This window comes from Pelmatolapia mariae, linkage group LG14, assembly GCF_036321145.2.
Source record: "Pelmatolapia mariae isolate MD_Pm_ZW linkage group LG14, Pm_UMD_F_2, whole genome shotgun sequence".
NCBI lineage: Eukaryota > Metazoa > Chordata > Actinopteri > Cichliformes > Cichlidae > Pelmatolapia > Pelmatolapia mariae.
In genome coordinates this window covers 20,673,874-20,701,839 of record NC_086239.1, presented here as the reverse complement: position 1 = coordinate 20,701,839, position 27,966 = coordinate 20,673,874, and the positions used below count along the sequence as shown (strand labels likewise).

Below are 27,966 nucleotides of genomic sequence, written 5' to 3'. Positions count from 1 at the left end.
GGATTGACAAAAAATTAAGAGGTATTGTTTTCTAAATAAAGATTCGAACCATAGAAACAATAACATCCAAACAACACTGTTTTTAAGTTGTCTTATGTAATGGAAAAAATAGTGACGAAATTGTGTAAGATTTGCATATATATTTTCTAAGACAACAATATTTTATCCTGTGGTAGTGTTGTACTTCTGGTGACCTGGCACCATATTTCTTTGCTGATCAGAGCTGATAAGGTAGACCGCAACCTTTTATCTAGTTTCTGATAGACTTTTCTTAGCATTAGTCTAGGACATTAAAGAAAATATAATTGTGATATCCTGTTGAATTAACACTGTCTAATTAACATTACAGATGGGTGGGACTGATAACATTTGCAAGCATCATTTTATTATTAGCCATAGCCGCTACCTTCTACCAATGATAACAAACAGCATAATGTTGCTATCAGGTAACTGCTAATGCTAGGCTAACATTTATTATAACTGTTTAATACTTAAAGCTTCGTTTTCAACAAAATTTACTGATGCCGTCCTCAAACTGTTGGTCATCAACTACTTCAGCTGTTAGTAAGGATAGGGGCTTTATGCCAGTATTGGCCAGTACTAAGCTGATATTTGTACTGAGTGTGGGATCTCAAGGTGGTTCATTTCTGCCAAGTAAAGCTTATATGTGAAGTTGATCAAAAGTAGTTTATTTGTTATATTGGTGCTGTATGTATAAGATGGAAGCAGCTTCCAGTTTTGAAAAGCGAACACCCAAATGTGGCAAACCTGCATTTAAAAAAATAATGGCCAACGGGGAGTTGCTCTTCCAATTACACAAAGACTTCCAGTAGTATAAGTTTGTGGGAAATTGGCCCTTGACTCCCTTTCTCTGTAACCTCAGTAAACACTTAACAGATGATTCAAGTCATGCTCAATAGAACATTAACTACATTTTGTAGACTTTGGTCATTGTGAGAGTCAGAACCGTGTCTTTATATGCAAGATATGAGAATTTGTAACAACTTGTGATGTTCAAGTCCGCAATCATGATATCAGGGCTACCCACCCTTGCTCATTGCTCATCTTGAGATGATGACTGACATTACTGTGGCAGCGTCTTGTTTTTTTTTTTTTTGTTTTTTTTATACCCCTTGTGCTAAGCCCTCCTTTGCTGTAGGCATTTTCTTCATTTTCAGACTTTTCTGGAGTGTAATTATAACCATGTTACTATTATATGACCTGGGGAAATTTTTATTTGTGTTGTGCATTATAAATTTTCTAATTTCAAGATCAAGTAAACTTATTCGACCCTTCATAATTTAAGACTAGTATGTACTCTTTACTAAAGTCTGTAAACTTTGTTACAGTAATAAGGAGTGTGACTATCACTTGTTCTTAGTAAAAAAAATAATAACAATAGAAATAAAAGTCTGAAAGTTTCAAAGTTTGCAAAAACATAATTTTGCCAAGCACTTGTGATAAGATTAAATGTGCAGTCAAAAAGCGAGAGAGATAGAAGCCCAAAAATGTATGTCATTGAAGAAGCCACTAGTGGTTTACTTTGGAAAGCTGTAATGCTTCACCACTGTGGAAAAAAAAAATCCTCTAGAGCAGAGTCAGTGTGCAGCAAATTGGCTCACAAAGTAGTTCTCTGTGAATAGTTGCTTTTCCAGTGTTGCTGTGGATGCTCTTTGTAATAACGCACTGAAAAGTCTACAGTCTTGCGTGAAAGGAAAGTGAAGATTTAGATTATTTATATGCCTGCAACGAGGAAATGGATTTGTTGTACGGCTTGAATGACAGCGAGAAAAAGCTGGCTTAAAAGTGGGCTCATCGGTACCACCAGATTTTGATTATTGCAATAAAAACGAACGCAGGTTGCTAAAATTTGGTAGAAATTTAGTTGATCGGAGTAAATTTCCCTCCAAGGCTAGCTCACTTGCAGAACTAAATCAGAAATACCCGGTTCTAATGTTTCTTCACACATTGGCGTAACCTGGTGTTTACTTTAAACATAGTCTCTTTTTTTTTTTTTTCTTTTAAATTAAGCAATCATTTTATCAAGTCAGTCGTCAGATGTACATCCTCATCTTGATGCTTAGTTCCTCAATAAGATTGTTTTCTTTCAGCTACCGTGACCGTAATGTTGCAGACATAGAAGCAAAAAAATGCCAAAGCAACCAGAGAGAAGAGGAAATGTCTATTTGAACCACTCCTGTATTTGACATGAGGCGATAAAGCTGTTTTTAGACATTGTGTCAATTTCTCTGTGAAATTCGTTTTTATCATTGCTTGATTGGACCAAGAGACTGTGCAGAAAGAAGGAAAAAAAATCGTGCTTGAAGGAGAGGAAACAGACACACACACACACACAGTAGCCAGGCATTACACACAAAGACTGCCATTGTCTCAAAGGAGAAGGCAGTGGCAGTGACACTAACCAATGGGTGTCAGCCCACTTAAAAATGGTATAGAATTGACCAATGACGCAGAGACACTAGGAAACTAATAAAACAGAAACTTGGTTAAACAGAAGCTGAGGATAACATGGGCCTCAAATAGAAAAATGTAAATGCAAGACCGACTGACACTTGTTATCTCCACCACTTTAACTTCAGCCAACATCAGTGCTTGTCAGCCATTGACTTCAGGGTCTATGATTGGGCTTTATGGTTATTTTCAAATCAAAGTGAAGGATCTAAGTGTGTTATAAGAGCCCCAAATGAAGAGTGGGTGGATATGCTGTGATGCGATGTCGTGCAGACTTCTCCGCAGTGTCCTCCCCGGAGATTTTGGCCCTCTATTTATCCAGCCCCCCACTAACCTGAGCCTCGCAGATTGTTTAGCTTTAGAGATGAAGCAGAGTCGCGGTAGCACAGTACACGCCTGGGTTTGTTGCGCAACACTTTTCGCTTGGGCTTTGACTGTGGGAGCAGCTGAGTCGGGTGGAAACGAGGTGCATACATAGTCACAGAGGAGAGGAAAAAGAGGGGGTTCATTGTTGTTGAAAGTCGAAGAGGGTAAGATGAAAGTGAGTCGACTCCAAGCAAAACTTAATTAACAGTGACAGCCCATATTCGGTCAGAATCGACATGACACAGTCAGCACTTCCTCCTTGTTTGCTTCACTTACTTCCTCTTCTGGCTTTACGCAGCACAATCGAGACATTTTCCGCCATAGGAGTTCACAAAGAGCCACACTGTTAGTTGATTTTTAATATACAGTTTAATTTTGTTTTAAATTTCAACCCAAGACCAAACGTACATTATTGCCTGTTCTCAAGATGGCTAGAAGAGTAGGATTAGCCCTTAAAGCGCTTCCTTTATTTTCTAAGCAGGAAGTAGAGCTACACAGTCAGACCATAATGTGTTATAAAAAAATGACCAGTCACTACTTCTGCACTTAACAGCCCAGTGTTTTGTAACTGTGGTCTCTTGTTGGCTGTTAATTGGTCTATGTTGAAAGTAATTGACTTTCCAAATCTCTTCTTGGTTAATACAGCTTCTTTTTCTCTCTTTTTTTTTTTTTTTTAAGCCAGTTTATTCACTTACGTGCAAACAGGATAGGAAGCCTGTGTTTAAACATTACTCATGGCACATTCTCTAAGAATAGTCATACAGTAGAAGGGTTGATCAATGTGTCCTCAGATAATCCCCTCTGCCTGCCCTCCCATGGGTCTAACCGGATACAGCTTTGACCTCTCTGAGAGAGGCTGTTTGATCATCTTCCTGGGCTAAGCTGCCATCGCATCCTGACCACCGTTGATAGGTCCAGCTGGTTACAGGAAGTGGTGAGCTTATAGACTGCACAGTCATGTATTGCGGAATAGTCTGCAATGCAGAAATATAATAATTGCAGTGCTGGGGTTTATGTACTATGATCTAATTTATCTTAGCTGTATTCCACCACTCTTCTGTTAGTGAGACATTATGACAAAACCCTGTTAGCACTCTGAGTATCCCCTGTGAGCACCCCCCCCCCCCTTTTCTTTTTCATATCTGAAGATGAAACGAAATGTCCCTAACTGACTTAAACCACCTTAAGCAGCAAAAGGATCAAATTTGCAGAGCTATTTTTAGGATTTCTTTAAGAATTCATTTTGTGGTAAACTGATGACGGTATCGCTCAGGTTTCACAGAGCTTCATGTAAAGCAGACATTAATAAAAAAAAACCTTTGCTTCCTGTTTAACCACAAGGAAGCAAAGAAAAAGAAATGGTTGATTAGCACAAAAAAGGTGAATTGCGTGCTTGGCGTTGCACATCATGTGAGGTATTACAGATTAGGTTGCTTCCCTGTTCCCATTTTGTACACATTAACAACATTTGCACACATACTAAGTTCAAGGAAATAATAAATCTGTCAAACACCTGTACTGGCACTTTGTATTTAATCATTAGTTATGATTAATCTCTGATTCTCTTCCACAGTGTCTTCGTCCCCCCCCCCCGAGCCTTGCTCTGCCAGAGGTTTCTTCCTGTTAAAAGGGAGTTTTTCCTTCCCACCATTCCCAAATTGCTTGCTCATAGGCGGTCATATGATTGTTGGGGTTTTTTTGTTTTTCTCTGTATCTTTACCTTACAATATAAAGTGCCTTGAAGCAACTGTTGTTGTGATTTGGGACTGCATAAATAAAATTGAATTTAATTAATTTATGCTCTGAACCACTTATTAGTCACAATTTTCTGCTTATTGTCTCTTAGTATACTCCTTTTTTAAATCATTGTAAGGTAAATGGTTTTTATCTTGGGAATGTTAAATAAAAAAACAGTGCCTTTTAAAGACTAAAGAAGTATTTAAATAATAATTTAATAATAAAACAGCATTCAGCTGCAGCCCCACACTCAGGAGTTAACATTTTATTCCACACACACCTTTTAGCCTTTCACCCCATTGCTCTTTCTCCTTCTGTGCTTACTTCCAACTTCCCTTAGTGACAGCACATTGCTCCAGTCCTTTGCACAATAGAAAAATGCATTCCAGGCATGTTTCAGTGATATTATTACAATGCTCAGTCAACTTCCTCCAGCTTCTACTCATTCAATGTTCCCTGCAGCTGGGCTACTGTACAGCCATTCATTAAAACAATGATTTGGGTCCATTTTTCTCTGGTCAAAACACAAATGTAGACAGAGCCTCTGGCTAGCTCTGCATTTGTTTTGGTCCTAATCATCCATCTCAAAGTTACTTTTTCTTTGCTGCATCGCTCACATCTTGCTAATGCTATAAGACCTGAATGAATAAAATATCCTAGCATGAACTGTTATTTTCCAGTTGTTCACAGTGTTGCTGTATTGTCAAAAATTCATGTACTCGAGCCTTCGTGGACAAAGAAAAATGACAGTGTGTTGTACCGTAACTTCAATACTTTAAAATGTCGCAGGGGTTTTTTCATTTCTGTTCTTCTATTTTTGTGTCTGAGAAAAAGCTGTCCTAAAGCACAGCTTCCTATTTTTTGTAAATGTACCTGACATCCACGTGAAACGAAGGTTTGTACCTGACATCCACGTGAAACGAAGGTCTGTCTCTGTGGACACAGCTTTTGAATTTGCCTATCTAAAAACCCGTCTTATCACTTTAGCTACTATACTGTAGGAAAGGTTTGTTTCTAGTATAGAATTGAGTTGAGGAAATTCTGCAGTGTATTTTGTTATGTCAGATAAAAGTGAATAGAGGAGAAATTTGCATGGATATCATTCATTCCTCCTTAATCAGTACATGCCTTAGTTTTGTGCTTTAACTAGACCAGCTCATTTTTATCATAGCTGTTGAAAATATTGAGTTTCTTTCAAATGGACAATTTCACATGAAATAATAGCTCAGTTAGAAACTTGCTAATCTCAACTAATAGCCCTGTACTGCTGAGGGTTTTAATCATTTTGAAGTTGTTAACAGAGGAAGTAGTTCCGGCATTACGTTTCCCACGAAAATGAAACGCACTCTCACTGAAGTCTTTGTTAGTTTTTACACCTCACAAGAAAGGAAATAAGAGTCAAAACCTTTTAATCCTGAACTGTATTGAACAGTCACCCTGAAATCTCCCAGTGTAGCTCAGGGTGACGGGAATAGGGCTCAGTCCTCCTTTTGCATACTCATGCCTAAACCGAATTTTTCTACAGCCTTAAGACGATTTACTCTAGCGTTACGTGTCATTTTAGAGAAAGCCATTGTTCAGTTTCCCCACCGCTGCTGTTCTGTGCTGCAGTCAGTCTTATATGAATCACACCAAATGTGCTTCCTTCTCAGCTCAATTCCGTGTACAGACTGATATGACATGAAAAACAGCCTCTCTGTGTGATGCTACAGGGGGAATACTTGTTGAGACAGTTGGTTAGTTGGTGCTGATGTAGTTGGAGTAATTTAAGGAAAGCTTTTAGTGGTTAGCCTAACGGCTATCGGTGATGGGAATGGAAAACACGGTTCACACTTCAGAGGCTGCGGGTGTTTCGGCTTCAATTACATTTTCCTACACTCGTAGCTTGGGGCTCTATGCACGGATATATGCAGGCACACAAATAGCAGAGCATCACGGTTATTTATGTCGCAGCGATATCAGTGAGCAGTCGACTCATGTAGTCCTCACACTTAGATTATGGTGATTAGCATGATGCAACCCACTATCTTCTCTGCCTCGCAGGGTACAACAAGCAGTTGCTGTTTATGCACACAGAGATAAATGAGCTCAGATATGCACTCAGATATGTGAGAGGATTTGGCTGAAACTGAGCTGTTTATTATATAATTTATTTCTAATCTGGATTTAAGCATGTCTAATTTACTACTGTGATAACGTGTTTATAAGAAACATGAAATACATTGAAATGTGTTGAAAGACGTTTGAAAGGATTTTCCCAATGTTTTTATTTATTAAGGACTGCTCAGAAACAGATAAGTGTGCTTGGATCATTGCTAAAGCGCACTGTCTCGTGGTTGTTGCTTGTTTGCTGTCATGGCCGTTTCCTGATATTGCTCTGGAATGAGGCCAGTTTCTGGAGGTTTAAAAGTGATGACTGAGGCAAACCGGAAAGCAGAATTTCAGACACATTGTGTACACTCCAGTACAACAGCTACATTCATTTTTAATGTCTTTGTATATTTTTATCACAACTTACCACATTGTTTATTTATAAGTTCAGTGCTGGAGTTACTATTAACCCTGATGGAGAGTGCTCTCCCCATTTCCCTGGACCATCATGAGTCAATAAAAATGTGATCTGTCAGTGCCTGAAAAGTACAGGATGGTAGGACTGTAAGAGTGTTTCAGTTTGGAGAGAGCTTTGACTGGTCTAATGGATTTTTTTTGTGTGTGTGTACTTTGTTCTGAAATACTTGTATTTGGGAACTTATCTGCATGATGTAGATACCTAATATGTCAAATCTTAATCAGTGGTATTAACACAGTTGCAGGCTGTGTCCTGTGTACAGCGCTTTGCATACTGCTGAAACAGCAGTGGCTTCTCATGTTGTAGTAAATGAGCTTGTAACTGCTCGGTGTACTGAGGCTGTGTTGTCTGTTTCTCTTAGGAATATTTCAAACTGAAAAGCCAACCACAGACTCAAAAACAAAAAAACACCATGATAATCTTATGATGCGATGCAAATGTGACACATTGGTGTATTTCCTCAAAAATGCTTTTCAAATCTATTGAGAAACTTACTGCTCTTATGATTTCCCCAAAATCTCTGGATTACATAAAATTGTAATCCACTGGGAGTGGAGGAGGCGAACATAGGCCTATGTTTTTTCGGGTCTCTGGATTTGTCCTCAACATACTTAGTTCTGCTCTAGTTTTAATTATTTGATATGATGTTGTAAGCGACTTTCTGGTAGCTTTGGCGAGCACGGCTTGTGTTTGATCTACGTTTCCCTTTTGGCCTCGAGCACAAGCGATAACACAGCTGCGTGATAATACCGAAGCTACTTGTGACTATCGCGAGTCCAGAAAAGCTCTCATTCTGTGAGGATGACCCATGCTGGCTGTGCTGAGGTGAATTAACGTAGCGTAATGCATTGCTGGCCGGCTAGCTGTGCTACTTTATCACAACCAGCAGGAAACAGGAAGGGAGCAGCCAGCTGCAAGGTCAGAGGTCACTCTATAGCATGAGGGGGATGGAGGACAAAAACCTAGTGTTCAAAAAAAGGTTTGGCCTTTGACTGTGGTTAAGAATGACAGTGTAACTACAGGAAAAACAGAGCACTATAGAAATATATGACAGTCTATATCAGCATGCTATTTTGTATGATTGTAGCACACTTCAAATAGCAGTGACTGTTGTAAAGCTGGCTATTGAAGTATTGGCTACTGCCAAGTGTACACACAGTACAGAGATGCTGTTTTAGGGTGAGATGGGCTGAGAGATACTAAATCAGTTTATAGTTTAAATTAACTTGTATCTTAGCTTTGAATATTAATATTCACTCAGCTAATTTTAGTGGTTCCTCAACATTACAGACAAAAATATACAATGTTTTATTCTCAATGCTAATATTGTGCCATAGACAGCTGTGAAACTGATGCTAGTAGGACCAATGTTAACTTTCAGACTCCTTCTCTAGTTCTGAGTCACACTGAATCGAGTCACTGCACACTGTACCTTTTACTTACAAAACACAAGATTAATGGATAGCAAACTGCTAATGCCTAGCAGCACCAAACATCATTGCAAACTCGGCAAATAAGAGCGCAGTCCCATTTTTTTTTTTTTTGGGGGGGGGGGGGATTTTTTTGGTTTGTTTTTTGTTTTTTTTGACTGAACTAGTTACGTAGTTCCACTTCCTGTATGAAGCTTCTGGTGCTTTTGTAGTTCAGGCAACTTAATTAACTTGCCTCAGCAGCTTCTTCTGCATGTTGATCTGTTTTATTAGTTTCTTGATTTTTTTTAAGGCCAAAAGCATCTTTAGCAGTCAGCTTCGACATTCAGATTTCTCACAAGAGTGAGACTGAACCAAAAGAAGACTTTTATTTTTCCAAAGACTTGATGCATAGTGCATGTTTTTGCTTTGCCTTCTGTCTGAACTTATCCTTAGATCACAGTGGGATTAGCTGAACCTGGTAGGATTTGTTACTTTTTCTCAGTCTCACAAGTTGGCCGCAAAAACTTTTCAGTTTATTCCTCTTCAGTGCGCATGAAATTCACCTCAAACTTTTAATCTGTTAAGATCCAAGTTTCAATGCTCATTGTGCCTATATAAATGTGTCCACCCCAAGTGGTTATATTCAAATGTATTATTACATTTGGTGAATTAGAAATTAAATTAAATGGTAGGTTTGAAGAGATAGTTTTATAAGCTCAAACACTTAAGTAGTCTCCATGAATGTTTTAAGTTCTGAGATGAAGGGGGTGGATGAGTAGATGAATAAGATGGCAAAGTAACCCTCATGAAAATGAAATGAAAGCTGTGAGTCAGGAGAGAGCAATTCCACACAAACTTGAGAGAGACGAAGACTGTCTTTATATGATTATGTTGTAGGTAAAAGAAAAGCAGGAGGGGGCTGTTGTAACTTAGATCTAAGTACAGAGTAGAGAGAGCTTGACAGAAGAAAGGATAAGGCAGCAGCTTTAAGGCTCAGCAGGCCAGTACAGCCAGGAACCAAAGTAACTGAGGGCGACCTCCTGCTGAGATGATAGCTGCTGAAGAAAGCACACAGAAATGCAGTGTCACAAACGTCTGTCTTTCCTGAGATGATGCTGGAAAGGGAAGATGCTCTTAAATAGAGCTACATGAGCTCCTAAGGGAAATGCTGGGAGTAGTTGGTCTCATTTGTCACATTTCATCACTGAAGAGGCTAGCCTGGACTTCAAAGACAACAGCAGTCACTGCATCTAGCTTCAAGTCTTTGCTGTAGATTTTAAGTGGGCAGAGCATTTAAAAAGATTAGACATCAGGACTACAAGAGTGATTATTATCATTTACTACCACGAGGGTGTAAGTGTAAAACACTTGTGCAAGCCTTGCATCCCCCCCCCCAAAGATTCTTGTATACCCCTCCGTGGTAAACGGTCTTCTTAACAAGTACTACTCTATTTTGGCAGGATGTCAATATACACTAATCTTATTCATCCATCTCTGGTCACTGTCCTGCTTCCTCATTCACTCTTTCCACTCCCCGCTTTTCCACTCATAGGGCGTGTGCTGTAGTGTGGGGCAGCTGCAGTGTAGCCACGCTTTCATTGCTGTCTCTCTCGTGCATGTCAATTCACCCTGCCCGACAGCCAAGCACAATCTCCCTCTGTGCCGCCTCGTAAATCACCGCTTTCTCAGCTTAACGCTTGTAATGCTGTGATGTGGTGCACGGGCATGGTGATAATGTTCAAATTCATTCTCTTATTTCCCAGTCAAGTATTTTCTCATCTTTCTTATGTCATTTTCTTGTTTGGTCTCATGCTCTTCAGTTATTTCCTCCTTTCTTGTTGACCAGCTGAAGTCACACCTATGTACTACGATGTCCTAACCTTCACATCATAGTCACTCTAAAGATGCATGCATGCATGCATGTACTTGTGAAATGTATGCAAGAACCTGAAGCTATTTCTGGACATTCTCTCAGTGAGAATGTCCTTAGCTGATTTGCTATTTATTTGTTATTTAAACCTGGAAGCCCGTTCTTTTAACTACCATCCATGTTTCTGCAGATTTGAGGAGCAAGAATCTCTTATCTCTGTGGTAGCCTGCACTTCGCATTCAAATCTCAAATTCCTTTGAGTTCCATGGTGGTATCCCCCCTTTTTCACTAAAATAGATTGAATAACAGGCTGACAAACAGATGAAATAGGATGGAAATTATTCAGAAGTCATACACAAAGAGAAAGAATAAGGGTTTCATGTTTTACCAGAGTCATTTCCGTTGTATATTCTGATGTATTTGCTGTATACATTTTGCAGTGACATGGGGGGGAAGGGTAGGCTTATTTATCAGCCAATTAACAGTTTGTAAGTCACTGAATCCTATTGCCACCTCAACTCCATTTGGAGGGAAAAAAGAACAAAGTCACATTCCATGTGACACTGTATGGTTTTTTTTGTTTTTTTTGTGTGTGTAATATGTTTTGGGTTGTTTTTAAACACTTGACAGTCATCCACATCACATCACTGCATTTCTTTTTTGCATTGACACAGATGGCTGAGCAAGCAAGAATGCTAAATAGGTTATTATTTTTGGTGGACTCAGGAAACTGCATGTTTGATGTGCATTTGAATATTTACTATTTCTGTTTCAGTGTTTTCACCAGTATTTTATCCACAAGTAAAACTGTTCTTGAATACGCTCATGTTAGCTGAAAACATTGTTTTCTCACTGTCCTCTGTGTATAGCTTGTGACACTAGCTGACTTCTCCTTATTTGCCATAAACTACTGTGTGTGACACGTTAAAACTATAGTTGACACTGAGGTTGTGTATTTGGTGTTTCACTTTTGAATTTCAAAGAATCAGATTTTGTTTTCTGGAAATTCCAACTATGGTAAATAATACACACGGTATAATCTGAATAAAATCCAGCTGTGATGCTAATAAGTTACTAATGTTACTCAGCATTTCTCTCTTGAGGCCTTTGCACGGTCTGGTGAACATCTAACAGTAATTCAATGTTTAACATGTTAAATCTGACAGTCTTCCCTCTTTTCCTGACTTTCACAGGAGGAATCTTACCAAGCTGTCTTTGATCTTCAGCCACATGCTGGCTGAGCTGAAGGCCATCTTCCCCAATGGTCTGTTTCAGGGTGACAACTTCCGCATCACTAAGGCAGATGCTGCAGAGTTTTGGAGACGCGCCTTCGGGGATAAGTAAGCACATTTGTGTGTTATCTTTTACATACACTTGTGTATTATCATAGTGGTTCCCGGAAACTTGAAGAGTCACTTTTAAATTGTAAAAAGGAAATTCAATAGTGCAAATCGGTAAGAAGATATATGGTCATGTGAAAAGAGAATCTGTGTAGTTCTGTGAAAAACTAAGTGCTCCCTTCCACAGGAGTTGAGAGGATAAATAGCAGCCATTCAAATGAACTAGATTTATTGATTATCAGCAACTTTGATCAGCTCTATAAAAGGGATGATAATTTGGGCTTATTTTGCAGCTACAGGACCCGGATGCGTTGTAGTTACCGAGCTCACCACGAACTCATTTGTGTATCAAAGTATTCTAGAGTCATATGTGAGGTCGCACAACAGGGTAATGATCACAACAAGCAAAGCAGCAAATCAAGGTGTTGTAATGGCCCAGTCAAATTCAAGACATCAGGTTGATTGAAATGCTGTGGTGGGACCTTAAGAGAGCTGTGGATTCATAAATACCCACAAACCTCAGTGTGCTGAGGCGACGGAAAGAAGAGCAGGCCAATTCCTCTGCAACAATGTGAGAGAAAAAATAAGATTACTTCCAATTATTGGTGCTAAAGGTGGTTCTACAAGTTGTTCAATCATGGGGTATTTTCCGTTTTTCACAGGATTGCTGAGCACTGCTGAGGAAAGGTCTTTTTTTTTTTTCTCTCACATGACTCTGTGGAACATCTGAGAGCAAAAGGTTTTGCCTTCTTTCACAGAAATCAGACAATGAATATCTTCCCTGGGACAAATGTTGGTCCAGTGACTAAAGAACACTAATGTCTTTTTGTGGATTTATTCACATGCAACTATGGACACAACTAATGTTCTGTGCGCACATTTTGGTTAATCAGTCACTATATACACAGACAAGTCAGATACCAAGGGGATGTAATCATCCTAGAGAACAATTGTTAGTGTGTATGCGTAATTTTTCCCTAAAAGAAAAGGGATTCGTAAATATTGCAAAGTTCAGTATATTAAAAATGTTGGTCAAAGGGCTGTGAAATTCATCTTATTTGCATGTTTCGTTGCTGTCTCTTTAAAAGTTCACATCAGATTCATATTTGTGTCCAGTACAAAGATGACTTGAATATAATAGCATTTCCTCTTTATCAGATGTTAATCACTGTAGGTTTTACACACAGGCTATTCATGGCTGCATTTCGAGGTATGGGTTGCGTGTTAGATGCAGACATACCAACCATAACTTGTAAAATGCTCTTGTGAAATGCATGTAGCATTTCACAAGTTAAAACCAAAACTGTTATTGCACCTTTACCTTGATTGTGCAAGACAGCATGCAGGTAGCCTACATTTAAGAATCATTATTTATGAGGTTTGAATTTTTGATGCTTTATTACACTTTTTTTTGAGGGGATGTCATCATCCAATGTGTGTTTTTGTGTGTTACAGAACCATTGTGCCTTGGAAGGTATTCCGTCAGTCTCTCCATGAGTTTCATCCCATCAGCTCTGGGCTGGAGGCTATGGCCCTAAAGTCCACCATAGATCTAACCTGCAATGACTACATCTCCGTCTTTGAGTTTGACATATTCACCAGGCTATTTCAGGTAGATATCACACAGATGCACACTGCATCTTTCTCTTTGTTTTATAGTGGTCTCCTGAGCTAATGAAAGCAGAAATGTGCAAAGGAAGAGAGAGACAGAAAAGACCAAGATAGAGAGTAATTCCTAGGGGTTTGTTAGCCTTGGTCTAGGAAACAAATTTCATTTAAGCAGAACATAATGAACTTAAACTAATCAGCCGCATCTTTTTTTTTCCAGCTAACTCTATCAACTTATTAGCAGGATGTCTGTTGACGTATATACACTGTCAGACAGCACTGACGATGAAAGTTTCCTTCTTCTCTGCTCAGCCAGTACACAAGGATGTGTTCGGGAATTATTTTGCACTCTTTAATAGGCATCTGTTGTCGCATCATGTGGCCTAGATAAGTCGGTTTGTGCTAGAGAGCGACACTGCGATCTTTCTCAAGGAGTCATTAAATGTGCTTCCCTGAGGTATTTTATTACTTCCAGAAAAGTAATAAGTAGCAAGGTTGAAAGTAGAATAGTAGAAGTAGAATTTCTTTGACATGAAATCTTTGAGAGGTTAAGAAATTAAACTGTTTTATTTTGCTATCCCCTAAATTAACTGTGTTTTATAGCTCATATTACTGGTTGTCTACTTGCATCCTGTGTCAGAGGTAAAGGGCTAAATGCAACCCACAATTTATATTTCACAATCATGAAGCAGCGCATTTGTTTCTGTGCCATTTTGTCATATACTTCTGGTGTGCAGGTGCTGCACAGCACTTTTGAAATTTCTCTAAGTATAGAATGAGGACAGATAAAAAGAAAAAAGCAAAGGATATTGGGAAGGGGAGCACAAAGGATGCGTTTATCTACCTTCTTCAGGGCGTATCTGTATTATGTAGTACAAGTTCTTTGCATCAGCATTGCAATTAAAACTGTATCAAATGAGAACCACTGATCTCTCGAGTGAACCATAATTTCTTGTATGCAACAGCTAATGTTTATTCCTCAGTGACATCACCCCTACTTATGTGTATGTTACTGACAGGCTTAATGAAGCCTAAACAGATTACAGACATTTCCTATGGCACTCCCTCTTACAAAAATGTCCTCCTCTAAATGTCCTCAAACTCAGAAGAGGAAGTGAGCCTGTGGCCATTTTAAGCTCTGTCCTTGATATGCAGCAGACTGTTATTTTTTTTATGTTTTTTTTTAAATATTGCTTTAAAAGCCCTCTCAGATATCTCATCTCTCCATGCAATATCTTTAGGCTGAATTATGATTTGATTATAAATGGGCACATATAAGAAAACATGCATTCTTAGTGCAGTTAGGTGAAAACGGAGTGGTTTAGGATGAGTTGCCCTTCAAATGCCATTAAGATGTACCTGAAAAGTAATTGTACAGTTGCTGGATATAACCTTACTCATCAGACTTTATTGCATTTATTTAGGCAGTCTGTTAGGAAAAAAAATACTAAAGCATACAACAGACATGTGATAAAATATATTGAGTCCAGAGGAGACAGTTTTGACTTGTCACTTCCTGTGTTAAGTGCTGCTTATTGCAGAGCCAAATGGGCGGCGCTGGACCTCGTCCAGCTCCCCCTCTCTGTGATTAAGGTTAGATTGAGGGTGGAGCTGGATCTGGACTAGGCAACTGGCAGTGTTAGGTTTTCATTTGGGCAACTATTGTGACGCTGAAAGAGGATTGGATGGGTCTCCATTAACATGTTTGCATCTCCTCAATTTTGCAGCTCACGTTAAGTGTCATATGTGTTAATAATGCTTCCTTTCACACATCAGACAGACTAACGATAGCAATTGCGGAACCACCTACTCACCACAGCATGCATTCAGTGAGTGTGCTGTGGAGTAGCATGATTTTTTTTTTTCTCTCCCTATTCTTCTTCATGTTAAATTTTTACTACTTATTGTGAGCATTTCTGGATGTGGGTCAAGTCGCCTTTAAAGAAAGAAACATGAGCTCCTATAAACCAGGGTTTTTTTTTTTTTTTCCTTTCTCTCTCTCTCTCTCTCTCTCTCTCTCTCTCTCTCTCTCTCTCTCTCTCTCTCTCTCTCTCTCTCTCTCTCTCTCTCTCTCTCTCTCTCTCTCTCTCTCTCTTTTTAATGTACATTATGGAAAGCAGTCTACTAAAGGCTATGAGTCTTCATTCTGTGACTCCAGGTGGTGCCAAATGAGTTGCTTTGCTTAAAATACCTTTTTGCACAGATTGATCCCGGTCATTGTACATCACAATGAGGTTTGCCGAACAGTTGTTTAAACCTTGAATATCACCAGTGATGCAATATATTTCACTCTTGCTGTGCTCATTCTGTTACTGCCATGTACATTCACACATCAGATGACTCACTTTCTCTGTGTGTGTGTAGCCTTGGTCATCCCTGCTGCGGAACTGGAACAGCTTGGCAGTTACTCACCCGGGGTACATGGCCTTCCTCACCTACGATGAGGTCAAAGCTCGGCTTCAAAAGTTCATTCACAAGCCTGGCAGGTGAGATATCATGATACCAGACATCCACACCACACTTCGTAAAATATTCATCAACACTGAATGTGTAACATGGTTCATAAAGCATTAGCTTTATTTTTATATGTATATATAGATATATATATTTTCTTTTTTTTCTTTAAAAGGAAAGGGGAAAAAGTGCTAATTGTATAGGAACCTAATCTAGCATCACCATTTCTTTTTACCAGTACCACCTTGTGGTTGCTTGGTAACTTTACAGTCTGTTGTAGTCTGTAGATCTTTGCTTGGACATATTGCACAATTTGGTGAAAAATGGCGTGGTGCTGGGTGCAAAAGCGGAATATGCAACACGGGGCCAAAACAAAAAACCTTGTTTTGCTATTCATGCAGCCCTACACAGAACGCATATTCACTGCACAGTGCAGTGCATACATAAAGCATAACTGCCTATTTTTAAATGCAGTTCATACCCAAAATGTCTCTACCATTACGTTGACCTTTCATTGCATGTATTTTTACAGTTTAGTTTTCTATCTGCATATATTTTAGCACTGAGCAACATGATTCTGTCCATTATTAGACACACGTCTCACACATCAAATCATCACTCTGTCTATTGGCAACTGGATAGTTGCACCTAGATCCTATTTTTGTCCCTGGTAGAGGACAGAGAGGGCACAGTTTTAACCTTAATGCCAGATTCACTCACACTTAATGTAAAAGTTTGTGTGTTCGTGTGTTTTGGTTTGTGTGTGAGGAACCCAGGGCAGCATGGCACTGGTACCTTGCATCAATGGCCTGATTGTATGCTGAAAGCTGATGTCACTCTTCAGGCCTGGCCCATGTAGGGCCACGTTGACATTGGAGCAGTAGTTACTGGTTGATGTGAGTGCAGCGTTTTTGACGCTCTAAATTACTGTGTGTCATTAAGAGAATGCTGTTGGTACTATGGGTACAACAGTTCTGTTCTAAACATCGAGGCTGTGACCAACACTTAGTCTTGCCAATTTTTAATGAGCAAGCCTATTTATGCTGTCTCCTTTTTTTTTCATTTATGTATACAAATTGGTCAGCTTGTGCAGTTAACTAGAGAAGTGCATATTGGGGGGGGGGGGAGTAGTCCATCTCTTCAGTTTTGTTCTTGCCTTTCCACTGTCCATCCCACGGCACAAATGGCTATTTTTATCTGATCTAACATGCTGTACATTCACCTCCAGCTCCACAACAGTGTCATTCTTATGAACCAGTATTAGTCCAGTTGCAGTTGATGTTAGTTATTGATCTTTTATTTTGATAAGCAGTGATGGGTTTTGTGTCTCTGTTTGTCATTCCTACACTCAGTTCTGTCCCAGTTGTCTTCTTTAGCAACGTCAAATGGTAACTACGGCAATGGTGTAAACGCAGCTGCTTTAATGTTTCAATAATGTGTTATATACACGGAATGTAATGTGTGTATCTGTGATGTGTATCCCATGATCTAGTATATATTTATGTATATGTGTGTTCAGTATTGTAATGAAAATGCACATTAGAAAAAGTAGCTGATTTTGCCACATTCTGTTATGCATGTTTATTATGCAGCCTGCATATTTTCATTTGGATTGTGCTTACTTGAAGGTATTTCTTGTGCACATTTTGCAGCCACTGCTGCCCTTTTACTACTACTACTTCATCTCATCGTATTTTATTACTTTTTTCAGAGTTAAATCTGACCATTTAACACCATTCGAGCTCTTCTTATTTACAATTTCCCTCTCTTCTCAGTTACATCTTCCGACTGAGCTGCACAAGACTGGGCCAGTGGGCTATTGGCTACGTGACTGCAGATGGAAATATACTCCAGACCATTCCCCATAATAAACCCCTCTTCCAGGCTCTCATTGATGGTTTCAGGGAAGGATTGTAAGTCAACTGGCATTTTGTGAGCCTCACTAAAATCATGTCATTTTCTTGCAGCTTTCCATCCAGACCTCTGAGCTTCTGTTTTTTGTCTTTGTCACTGGTTCACAGTCTTGATTCCCTTGATTCGATGTAATTTTTACTTGCAGAGCGCCTCTTTTTCTCTTTCTCGTGTTCTGTCCTTTCTTCCTACAAAGCTTGCACAGTTTTGTGTGTGAGATTTGCTCTAAGCCAATTCAGACATATCATTTTACATGTTCCCATCATTCCAGTGTTCTAACCACAATAGAGTTGTTGATTTAGCTGACTGGCGTAAAACTCATCTTTTTAAGCCAGCACTGATTCCTTTGTTTAATAACAGCTATAGTTGGTCCGTTCCACCATGTAATCAAATGGTGATTTCAAGTGGGAAATCTTGAAAACTTTTCAAAGCTTATAAACTGTATCGCCTCTATCTTCGAAACATTTATCAAATGGTAATTACAGAGTCTGACTCATATAGAAAACACTCACGTATTGTATATGCACAAACTCGTAGCGAATGAATGGACTGAACAGATGTTTTCATTACTGCAGCCTGTTGGGTATACATGCCACATAATTGCAGTAACTAATAATGATCATTACTTCTAAATTAAAATACCTGCCAAAATACCCAGGGATACTTTATATAGATTTACTAATTTGTTGTGTCTCTGCATCTGCAGCTATTTATTCCCTGATGGCCGGACTCAAAATCCTGACCTGACAGGACTGTGTGAGCCTTCGCCTCAAGACCATATCAAAGTCACCCAGGTCAGAGCAGCCTTCTTCTAAGACCCTTGAAAACCCTGTGCATTTGGGTTTTTTGTGTGCTTTTTATTTTATTGTAGTGTTAAAATGGTTTGTTACGTTTGGATGACTAAACAAAGTATTTAAACAATTTATACATCTGTTAATAAGATTGGTTCCAATAAATGGGATCCAGTACTGATCACACTCTTACAGCAGTGCATTCAGCGGGAGTCCTAAAGAATTTTGAGTATTATCAACATCTTTATTCATGACTTTGTTTTAAATACTGTAGAAGATCTTTTCAGACTCATAAATGTTCTCAGAATTTTGTAAGTACAATGAACAGACTCATTTTGCAGCCACTGGACTGAAACTCAAACTACACCCCCGCAACTATCTATCGCTCCAGATCCTTCCAGGCTTTTTTTTCTCCTTTTTTTTTCTTTCAAAAGGATCTCAGGTGCTGTTGTTCCTGTATGATGTTACTGTCTTGTCATGTTTTGGGTTTTTTTTCTCCCCGCAGGAACAATATGAGCTGTACTGTGAGATGGGCTCCACTTTCCAGCTTTGTAAGATCTGTGCCGAGAACGACAAGGATGTGAAGATTGAGCCCTGTGGTCATCTCATGTGCACCTCCTGTCTCACTGCCTGGCAGGTACAAGAGTGGGTGTATACAAGGGGGTTTGTGTGGGTTGTTCATGTGTCATAACTCAAACCTGTTGAGAAGTGAACTGTCTGTTGAAGTGCTCTTTTATTCAGACATGTCAGACACAAAAAAAACCTTTTCTCATCTCTGCATGCTCTAACCATCTACCTTTTGGCCTGTGTTGCAGGAGTCAGAAGGTCAGGGAACAGGATGTCCCTTTTGTCGCTGTGAGATTAAGGGTACGGAGCCGATAGTTGTGGATCCTTTTGACCCAAAGGACAACAGCGGAGGGTCTTGCAAGAGCACATTTGGGGCTGAGGGTGCACCCTCACCCAGCTACGACGATGATGATGATGACAGACTTGAAGACCCTCATCTAATAATGAGCAAACTTGCCTGCACAAAGGTAAGATGGTGACAGGAGTTGGACTTGACTTTTAAAAAAAAAAGAAGAAGAAAAAAAAAAGTTCACTTCACTCAAAGTTTCCAGTCGTGGCACTGGGTGAGCTATTCTGGTCTTTTTCTATTCATAAAACGTGGAGACACTTAACACCCAGAGTGCACCTCACAGGTTCCTGCTGTCCTCTTATCTCCTGCTTTTCTGAGAGACCCTGTGCAGATGAAACGCTCCCTGCCCTGGCCTTTTCACTTCTTGTGAGCTTCAAGCTCACATCTCCTATCTAAAGTCTTTCATCTCCATCTTTCATGGCACCAAGGTAGCAGCTTTTTGTGCCTCTTTGTATTTGATATGTGGGGCATTCTCCTGTCTTACATCTTTTATGTACCTCTGAGAAACTCTGTGTGCATTAATCTGTTTATAGAGCAGGCGAATACCTGAGATCATACACACTTTGATGTGGTCCCGGGAATTTCTTTGGCTCTGATTGCTGGCCTGACCTCTTTGACCATTTACTCTATATTTACTCATTTCTTGTGCGTACTTGTTTGTTTCATCTGTGTTGAAACAAGATACGTTTGAGGAACTGCAGAAAAAATAAAGCTCTAATATTGGACAGTGCTGTAAAGTAACCTTATAAGGTTATCAGAGTTTTCAGTTGGCCTGAAGTTATTGCAGAGATATGAAAGGAGATTTGTGATATTTGCAAAATGAGAAGTGGCAATTTGACTCCGTCTGATTGTGTTTGAATAATGCTGATCAGATGAAATCTGTGTTTGGCTCTTTTGTGCGTCATCCAGGTGGAGCGTCCCCCATCACCTATGTCTGGGACTCCTCAGTCCTCTCTTCCCCCGGTGCCTCCCAGACTAGACCTATTACCGCACAGACCTCCCAACCCCCCTGGTGCCTCCAGCCCTGGAGTCAGCAGTAAGGTAACTAAATGTACACAAGAAGGGATTTTAAAAACTTACAAGTCTAATATTGATGTCCAGTCTATGTACAGTAGAGTGTGTCATGCCTTACTGGGTGCCTAATCCTAATCTACTCAACTTTTGTGGTGGGTCCAGAGTCAGAGCAGGTAAGAAGGGGGAGGAGGAAAAGCCTAAAATTGAAAAATAGACTAGCTATGCGCTCGGAAGAACCTACGCATAATGCTCGTTCATACAGGTAAGGAATTTAAAAATGACGGTCACAATAATCAGGGCATTTTATGTTCAGATTTCCTTCTCTGGGAAACTGCCATATTTCCACATTTTTATTATCTTTTAAATGTAGATAAAATGAAACTGCAGATGAAAAGCTTGATTATTCTGCACATGATAAACAGCATCTTTGCTCGGTGTTGTTCATCTAAGTTGCATGTATTGTTGGAAATGATGACTAATGCATAAACAGTGGCTTTCTTGCTAAATGGATTACTTCCAGCACAGAAGATAACAGCACAGAGCTTTCTTTGGTTTCACATTAATATCGCATGTAGTCTAATTGAGATCCCTCCTCCTTGGTTTTTCCCTCCAGGCACCATCTCATCACAAAGACAAGCCTCTTCCCCTTCCCCCAGCACTGCGTGATCTCCCCCCTCCCCCTCCTCCGGACCGCCCCCACACAGCCGGGGCAGCCCCTGATGGACGGCTTCAGAGGCGGCCCTTACCCAGCACACCCGGGGAGCCACCTCGCGATAAACTCCCTCCTACACCCCCAAACCGGCCCCTGTCTGACTGGACCTCAAGGCCGGTTCCCAAGGCTCCCACCTCCTCTTCGTCATCCTCTTCGGTATCCTCTTCGTCCACCCAATTCCCCTGTCTGGGCGGGGACCTCCGAGCAGGTGTCAGGGAACTCTCCAATAGGCACTCCCTCCCCTTGGCACTGCCCTCCGCCATGGACGCTCGCTCAGACTCGCAGAACAACAGCTCCCTCAGTCTGGACCACCAGCTGGTCAGAGCAACCACAAAACACAGCACACTCAACTGCCGTTTGATTCATTTGCTGGCACACACATCACTAAAGTTATTACTAACTGTCCAAACAAAACCGAAATTATTCAGAATACTGTTTACATGGATTCCAGTAAATTATGTTATCTATCACAAAAACAGTGACGATGACATTAGTTAAGGTTGGCTTTTTACTTTTTGGATGAGCCAGCCTAGTCTTTTTTGAGAGTTTAAAGTCTTTGGTTCCACTGTATTCTGATACGTCTTCTACCTTACTACTAGCATGTCTGTGCAGGTCTAAATCCTAAGAGCTGCCTTTAATGCGTTTAATTTATTTCTGGTTCTTAGTTTTACCTATAAAAATATTTGTCTTTAGTGTTTCTAAGATGCCATCTTTTGTTTCCTTTTCAGAATTTTTCCACGGGAGTTGGTCAAGATTACGACAACCCCAGAGTCAAACCTTCTGTCTCAGCCAACGCCATTTATGCACTGGCAAACAGGTACGTTTCAGTGCTGCTGAAAGCATCTCAGTGGAGTGGATCTTGTCTTTCCTGAATCACTTACATGCTCTGTGCTTACTTGCAATCGCAAAGCTGTACAAATTACCTTGTTTGAAGTTGATTTATACTCAGTACCTTTTTTAAGGATCATTTTGCATAATATAAATGGTGCTTAATAAATAATATTCTTGGAACTGATTGCAGAGCGTCCCCAGCTACAGCCAGGCCAGCAGGAGGAGATGAAGGACACGACAGTGATGATGAGTACATGATCCCCTCTTCTCGGCCCGTTCTGCCCCCCATCCCGACTCCACTCATGGGGGAGACCCCACCAATCTCAAGACCCCCACAGCCCGTGTCAGCAGTCCCGACACAGACCCAGGCCTCTGCACTGAACACACGGTACTCAGGCCTTTCTATTACTCTCTCGCAGCACATAAGAAAAATAAACTGTCACTGTTGATTTATTTTTGCTTTTGGCCTTGCAGGCTGATTCTGGACGATGTACCTCATTCACTCCAAATGTATGAAGCCATGTTCAACGCCCAGCCCAGGTCACAACAAGCGAGAGATTCAGGTATTTGTGACCCACTAATCTCAGCTAGGCTTTGTGGGGCGGGGCCGTGTGCAGTGTTCAGAGCAATTCACTTTCACGTAATACTTTGAATATGCAAAAATCTTATGTTTTAATCAGACAAGCCTCATCTGGATTTTCTGAAGTTTTATTTATTTGCTAAAACCACCATTGCACATCCTGGGGAAAAAACACCTTTGTATTGACATAAATGTGAATTATACTTCTGACTGCACTTGTGAGTTATCTGAAACTGTTTTAGACAATCTTAACTATATGAAATTAAACAGGTTAAGGTCTCAAGCATGTATTAAACTTTTAATCTCTCTGTTTGATGTGCTGTCATATTCTGATTTCCTTTCAGACTATTCAGATTTGCCCCCTCAACCAGTGAGTAACGGTCCCAGAGACCATGAGGCTGACGACGGGGAAGAGGAGGAGAACGGCTACGATTTCCCAAAACCCCGACTGCCTTTGCCTCCCGCCCGACGGACCCTTTCAGAAATGGGGGGGTCTTTGTCTTCATCTTCTTCATCCTCCTCATTATGTGCTGCAGCAGCTTTCAATCGTCTTTCTCTAGATGCGGACGCTGGAGCGACAGCGCGTAAGTTTAACAGTTTATTGATTAAAAAAAGTGGAGTTTTTTGTTTTGTTTTTTTCTCTTTACTATGATTTGGGTTCTTTATCAATAAACATACCCATGCTTTCCACAGGTGATTTTAATGTTGTATTTCTATTTGCATTTCATCTGTTATTCAGCTTATCCTGCTTAAATATAGACTTCTGCTAAGTGCTTTGACATTTTAAATGTGTTGAGTTTTTTACATCTGGGACAGCAGCTGCAGGGAAACTGTGCCTGTCTCTTAAAATCACTTGTATATAGCAATTTTATAACTACAGCCTTCACGTCCTTTCTGGCTCAAAATCAGCAAAAACTGCTGATGAATCAATAACTCGACGTCCAAAAGTTCTTTGACCAGATCACAGCCTGAAAAGTCAGCTAAAGCATTTTGCTTCCTGGTCTGGGGCCAAACATGCAGATTTTCCAGAAGCGCTCTGAAGTTAATATTAGACTCAGCTCTGGACTTTGATTGTCATGAATTGATTTCTTTTACTGCACATCATCTGCATGTGTGGGTGCGTGCAGATTCAAAGAAAAGTAAAGACCAGTAATTACAGAGAGCTGTTTCGTTACATTAGTGACCTTAAAATAGTTTTTTTTTTTAATCCAAAGCGATGTCCTCAGAATGGTGGAAACGACCTGATGTGGGATGACCTGCTGTGTCATCAGAAACCCGTAGTGACCACACAGACGTCTTCCTCCACAGACTGCGAGGAGCTAACACAGCAGTACTTGCCTCAGCAGACACAACGCGGTCTGGAGAAAGAAGTTAAAGCAGAGAGTAGATTCACGAAAGGGAGCAGTGTTTTAGATCACTTAGGAGAGACTCCGTGTTAGAAGCACCACCTCTGAGTTTAAGTGTTCAGGTGTTGGCTGAATGAGACTGTATTCATTATGTCCTGGCCTCTGTTGTGACTTGACATTTACTGCTGGAGGATGATTGCAGAGTGACTGATTGTTCCCATCTTCAGTCTTCATGTCTAAGGATCAATCAAAGAGTGCTCACACAGTCTGATTAACTTTGAGATTCGAGCTGAACCCTTATGACTGGTTTATTGAAAGCCACTACACTGGAAAGGACATCAAATGTGTGTTAAGATAAAAAGTTCATACCTTACCTCAGTGATCAAGATCTTTTTTCCACATTATTTCCAGCAGTTTTATTTTCTGTCTTTGACCCACACTGGCTGTTATGTTTAAAACTAGTTTATGTTGGTTCTCATTCCACCAAAGCCAGACCCTTTGATTTCACTCTTCCCATTTCCTCAGCCTTCCCAGATCCAATGGAGGCACCAGAGAGACCTCCAAAGCCCCTTCCCAGACGAATCAATTCCGAGCGTCGGGCCAGCCCAGTCCCCCCCACTCCGTTCGGCGGCGGGGCAACAGGAGGAGAAGCCAACCCACAAATCAGTAGTGAGATCGAGCACCTAATGAGTCAGGGATACACTCAGCACGACATCCAGAAAGCACTGATGATTGCACAGAACAATATCGAGATGGCCAAGAACATCCTGCGCGAATTTGTCTCCATTCCCTCTACCGCGCACATTCTCACATAGCACATCCTCCCGCCTCTCTCCTGTTTGCTCTCTTTTGCCTAGCTTGGCCCAGCCTGGTTTGGTTTAGGCTGGCATAGACCAGCCCAAAACCCAAAGCCACTGCCTGCAGCACTAGCTCCAGTGCTGGCTGACACCCTACGCCCCTGTGGATTTTTTAACTGGCTGTTACTCCAGCAAGCTCGCAGTGTCTCGGGACTCTCGCCCTGCACTCCATGCGCTTTCACAGTGTCTGGCCTTCTTTGAACTGCTGCAGCCGGCCTCTTAGTTTTCAACAACATCTCTGCAGGACTCATCCCGTGCGGAGCAACGACAAATAATGGAACGCCGTATAATTGCAAGGCTTCTGTAGGAATCTCGGAGAGATAGATTCTTATCCTTTCATTTTGAAGCCTCTTGCTGAAAATGTAACCAACACCTCACAAATAAAACTAAAATGTATGTCTATATGAAAATTTAATATATGAGTAAATATATATTAAATGTGTGTAATATATACAGTACGTGCATATATAGTATGTGAAAATGATCGCAGCTTTGGGGGTCACGGTTGGTACAGGCAAAAAAAGGGCAGATGGGACCAGGTTAAAGAGTCGGTCGGGAGATTTCTGTAACGGGGTGAGGACGAGTCGGGGTGTCTTCCTCACCCGGGTTTGTTGGTCAGCAGCAGTTTGGGGGGAAAAAAGAAAGGAAAAAAGGAAAAAAAAAAAAACATGCCGCAGAGCTTCTTCATTTGGAATTCAGTCTGTTATGGCCTTCGATTAACTGTTGCTTTGGTACTTTTTTTGTTTTAGAAACCGTGCTTGTTTTGTCGTGTTGTTTTTTTTCAAAGTAGCATGAAGATGGTTTCAGGTCTGGACTGTTGCTGGCTCTGCATGTGTGTGTGCGTGTGTGTGTGTGTGCGCGCGTGTGCCTGCCAGACCTACACCTCATGGCCTGCTCTTAAAACGAACCCCTGTTCCTGTACAACATGAATGTGGAATTACACTCGGTGTACTCAAGACTCGTGCTCTGTAAACGTACTACTGCTCGAACTTGTGTGTCAGGGCCCAGTGTAGCTGTAGAGCCTGGCAGTGAGATTAGAGGACGTACTAATGTTGACGCCCCTGCAGTACCAGACAGGCTAGTGTTGCGTGATCCGTGGCGGCTGAACGCTTTTTTTTTTTTTTTATTATTATTATTATTGTTTTTTTATTCTTTATTTTTTATTTTTTTTTGACTAACTTGTAGGCTGACTGGTTCAGATTTCTATCTCCAGCTCAGTCCGGTGTTACAAAAACAACAACAAAAAAAGTCGTTGATTTTACTTTGATAATATATTATTGTAATATGATCATAAATATTGTTATTATAATTAATTCAGAAGTGCTTCACTGCTGCTACTGTTGTTAGTGCTAAACAATTAAGACTTCAATGTACAATTGTGAATATTGTGTTTAACCGTCATTCTGCTTCTTTAAAGTGACAGTATCATGTGTTTCTCTAGTCCGTAATGTAGCATACTTGAAAGTACAAGCGACTTGTGAGCATGCAGCTCTATCAGGTCGCAAATCTTCAGTGTTTTTCTTTTTTCTTTTCTTTTTTTCTTAACGTGTATATATAAATATAAAATATACTCTCTGTAAGTAGAATCTGTAGAGGAACAGTAATATCGCAAGCAAAATGTTCTGGGCATGGAAACCAGACGTTTTGCAACAGATTCAAGCTTCTCTTTCACATCGGTTTCCTTCCTCTGCAGGAGTTCGTCCTGCTGAAAGGGAGCGACTGCCGAGGCTTTTTAATCGTAGGCTCATGGGTTTGTTGGCGCACCCCCCCAAGTCTACAGAAAATCAGTGTTTGGGCCGACTGTAAGAGCTAACTCAGGAATAATAATGTATGTCTGAACAAGTGGTGTTCACCTTGTCTGTCCAAAAAAAAAAAAAAAAAGCAAAAAAAACCCAGAAGAGACTCATATTGCCATAGACAGCAGCTCACCTGTCCAGCTGTCTGTTCATCCAGGTGACATGTAGCCAAAAGTTTCCGCGTAATGAAGTCACACAAGTAGCCTATTACTCATTTTTGTTTGTCATAACTTGCACATTAGTTGTTTTTTTGTTTTTTTTTTGTATTATTTCCAGTGTTTGCAGGTCTATAAAGACAGCAGCTTCATTTCCAGGTACTAATTACAAATGCATTATGAGGAATTCATCCAAGCAGCTTCTAGGTACACTGACTGAACCTCTCCCAGCATATGAAGAATGTTTTTTGGGGGGTTTTCACCCACCCTGGGAGTGCGTGCATCGTGTAAGTCAGCCCTGTCTTATTCTGGGTGTCTCTGCGTGTTGACTGGAAGCTTTGTCTGTGCTGTCTCGCCCTCTTTTATTTCATTTTGGGCTTTTTTACTCTTCCTAGTTGCCTTGAGAAACTTCTTGAATGATGTTAAATGGACAGGAAGCTCCCCTCATATCATCAATACTGTACCAGTGTGTGTTTATATATTAAGGATGGCATGTCATTGTCATGTATTATTTACCGTTGGTTTTGTTTTTGCACATTATACCAGTTTGTGCTTTGATACTGTCACTCTAAAGAAAAGCAAATTGTATAGAGTTAGATATGAAAAGAGGAAAAAAAAATGGCTGTTATATTTCATTTTGCATTCCTGTACATGTATTTTGTTCCAAAGGATTTGTTTACTTATGTGAATAATTCAGTGAGCAGTGCCATATGTTTTTGTTTTTTAGATGTTTTTTGGAAGAGCGTTTGTTGGTATAGATGTGTACCTGTTGGTCTCCGAAGGCAAAATGATGCGGTATTTCTTGTATTAATCTGTCCGCTATGCTTCTTCAGCCTCATCAGGCCTCATTCATGAGTAGAGAGCACTCATCTGTGAAAGGACTCAGCTTTTCTGTGTATGTTTGCCTTTCCCTGATCAGTGCTCAGACTCTGAGCTTGATGCTAACCAGGGGTATTTCAGTTATCTGCCAGAAGAGGGAGCAGCTGTTCCACATGGCTGCATTGCTTCTCAACAGTAAAAAGCTTTTTTCCTTTTCTTTTTTTCTTTTTTTTTAAAAAAAAAAAGGTTTTTAAAGCTCATATCGATTTGGAAGTATGCACAGTGCTGTTAATAAAATGACAAGCAAAAGCCTTCAGGTGTCTCTTTCCTCTGTTTACACAAGCGTGTGTGTGTGTGTGTGTGTGTGTGTGTGTGTGTTTTCATATTTAGCTTTGTATTCCTTAAAACAT

At 40.4% G+C, this 27,966-nt stretch overlaps 1 protein-coding gene across 2 annotated transcripts in view; it reads left to right on the top strand.

The window, feature by feature from the left end:
- The window catches only part of cbl (Cbl proto-oncogene, E3 ubiquitin protein ligase), a 35,599-nt gene extending 7,744 nt beyond the window's left edge, over positions 1-27,855 (top strand). For both annotated transcript variants that reach the window (XM_063493206.1, XM_063493205.1), the window contains 14 exons: positions 11,620-11,766; positions 13,222-13,378; positions 15,739-15,860; positions 17,604-17,741; positions 18,446-18,533; positions 19,036-19,167; positions 19,346-19,564; positions 20,356-20,487; positions 21,074-21,490; positions 21,901-21,989; positions 22,194-22,391; positions 22,478-22,566; positions 22,928-23,167; positions 24,455-27,855. In XM_063493206.1, coding sequence (XP_063349276.1) covers positions 11,620-11,766; positions 13,222-13,378; positions 15,739-15,860; positions 17,604-17,741; positions 18,446-18,533; positions 19,036-19,167; positions 19,346-19,564; positions 20,356-20,487; positions 21,074-21,490; positions 21,901-21,989; positions 22,194-22,391; positions 22,478-22,566; positions 22,928-23,167; positions 24,455-24,744 — 2,458 coding nt within the window. In that variant the 3' untranslated portion in view covers positions 24,745-27,855. The remainder of the gene's footprint in view (positions 1-11,619; positions 11,767-13,221; positions 13,379-15,738; positions 15,861-17,603; positions 17,742-18,445; positions 18,534-19,035; positions 19,168-19,345; positions 19,565-20,355; positions 20,488-21,073; positions 21,491-21,900; positions 21,990-22,193; positions 22,392-22,477; positions 22,567-22,927; positions 23,168-24,454) is intronic.
- The last annotated feature ends 111 nt before the right edge of the window (positions 27,856-27,966 follow it).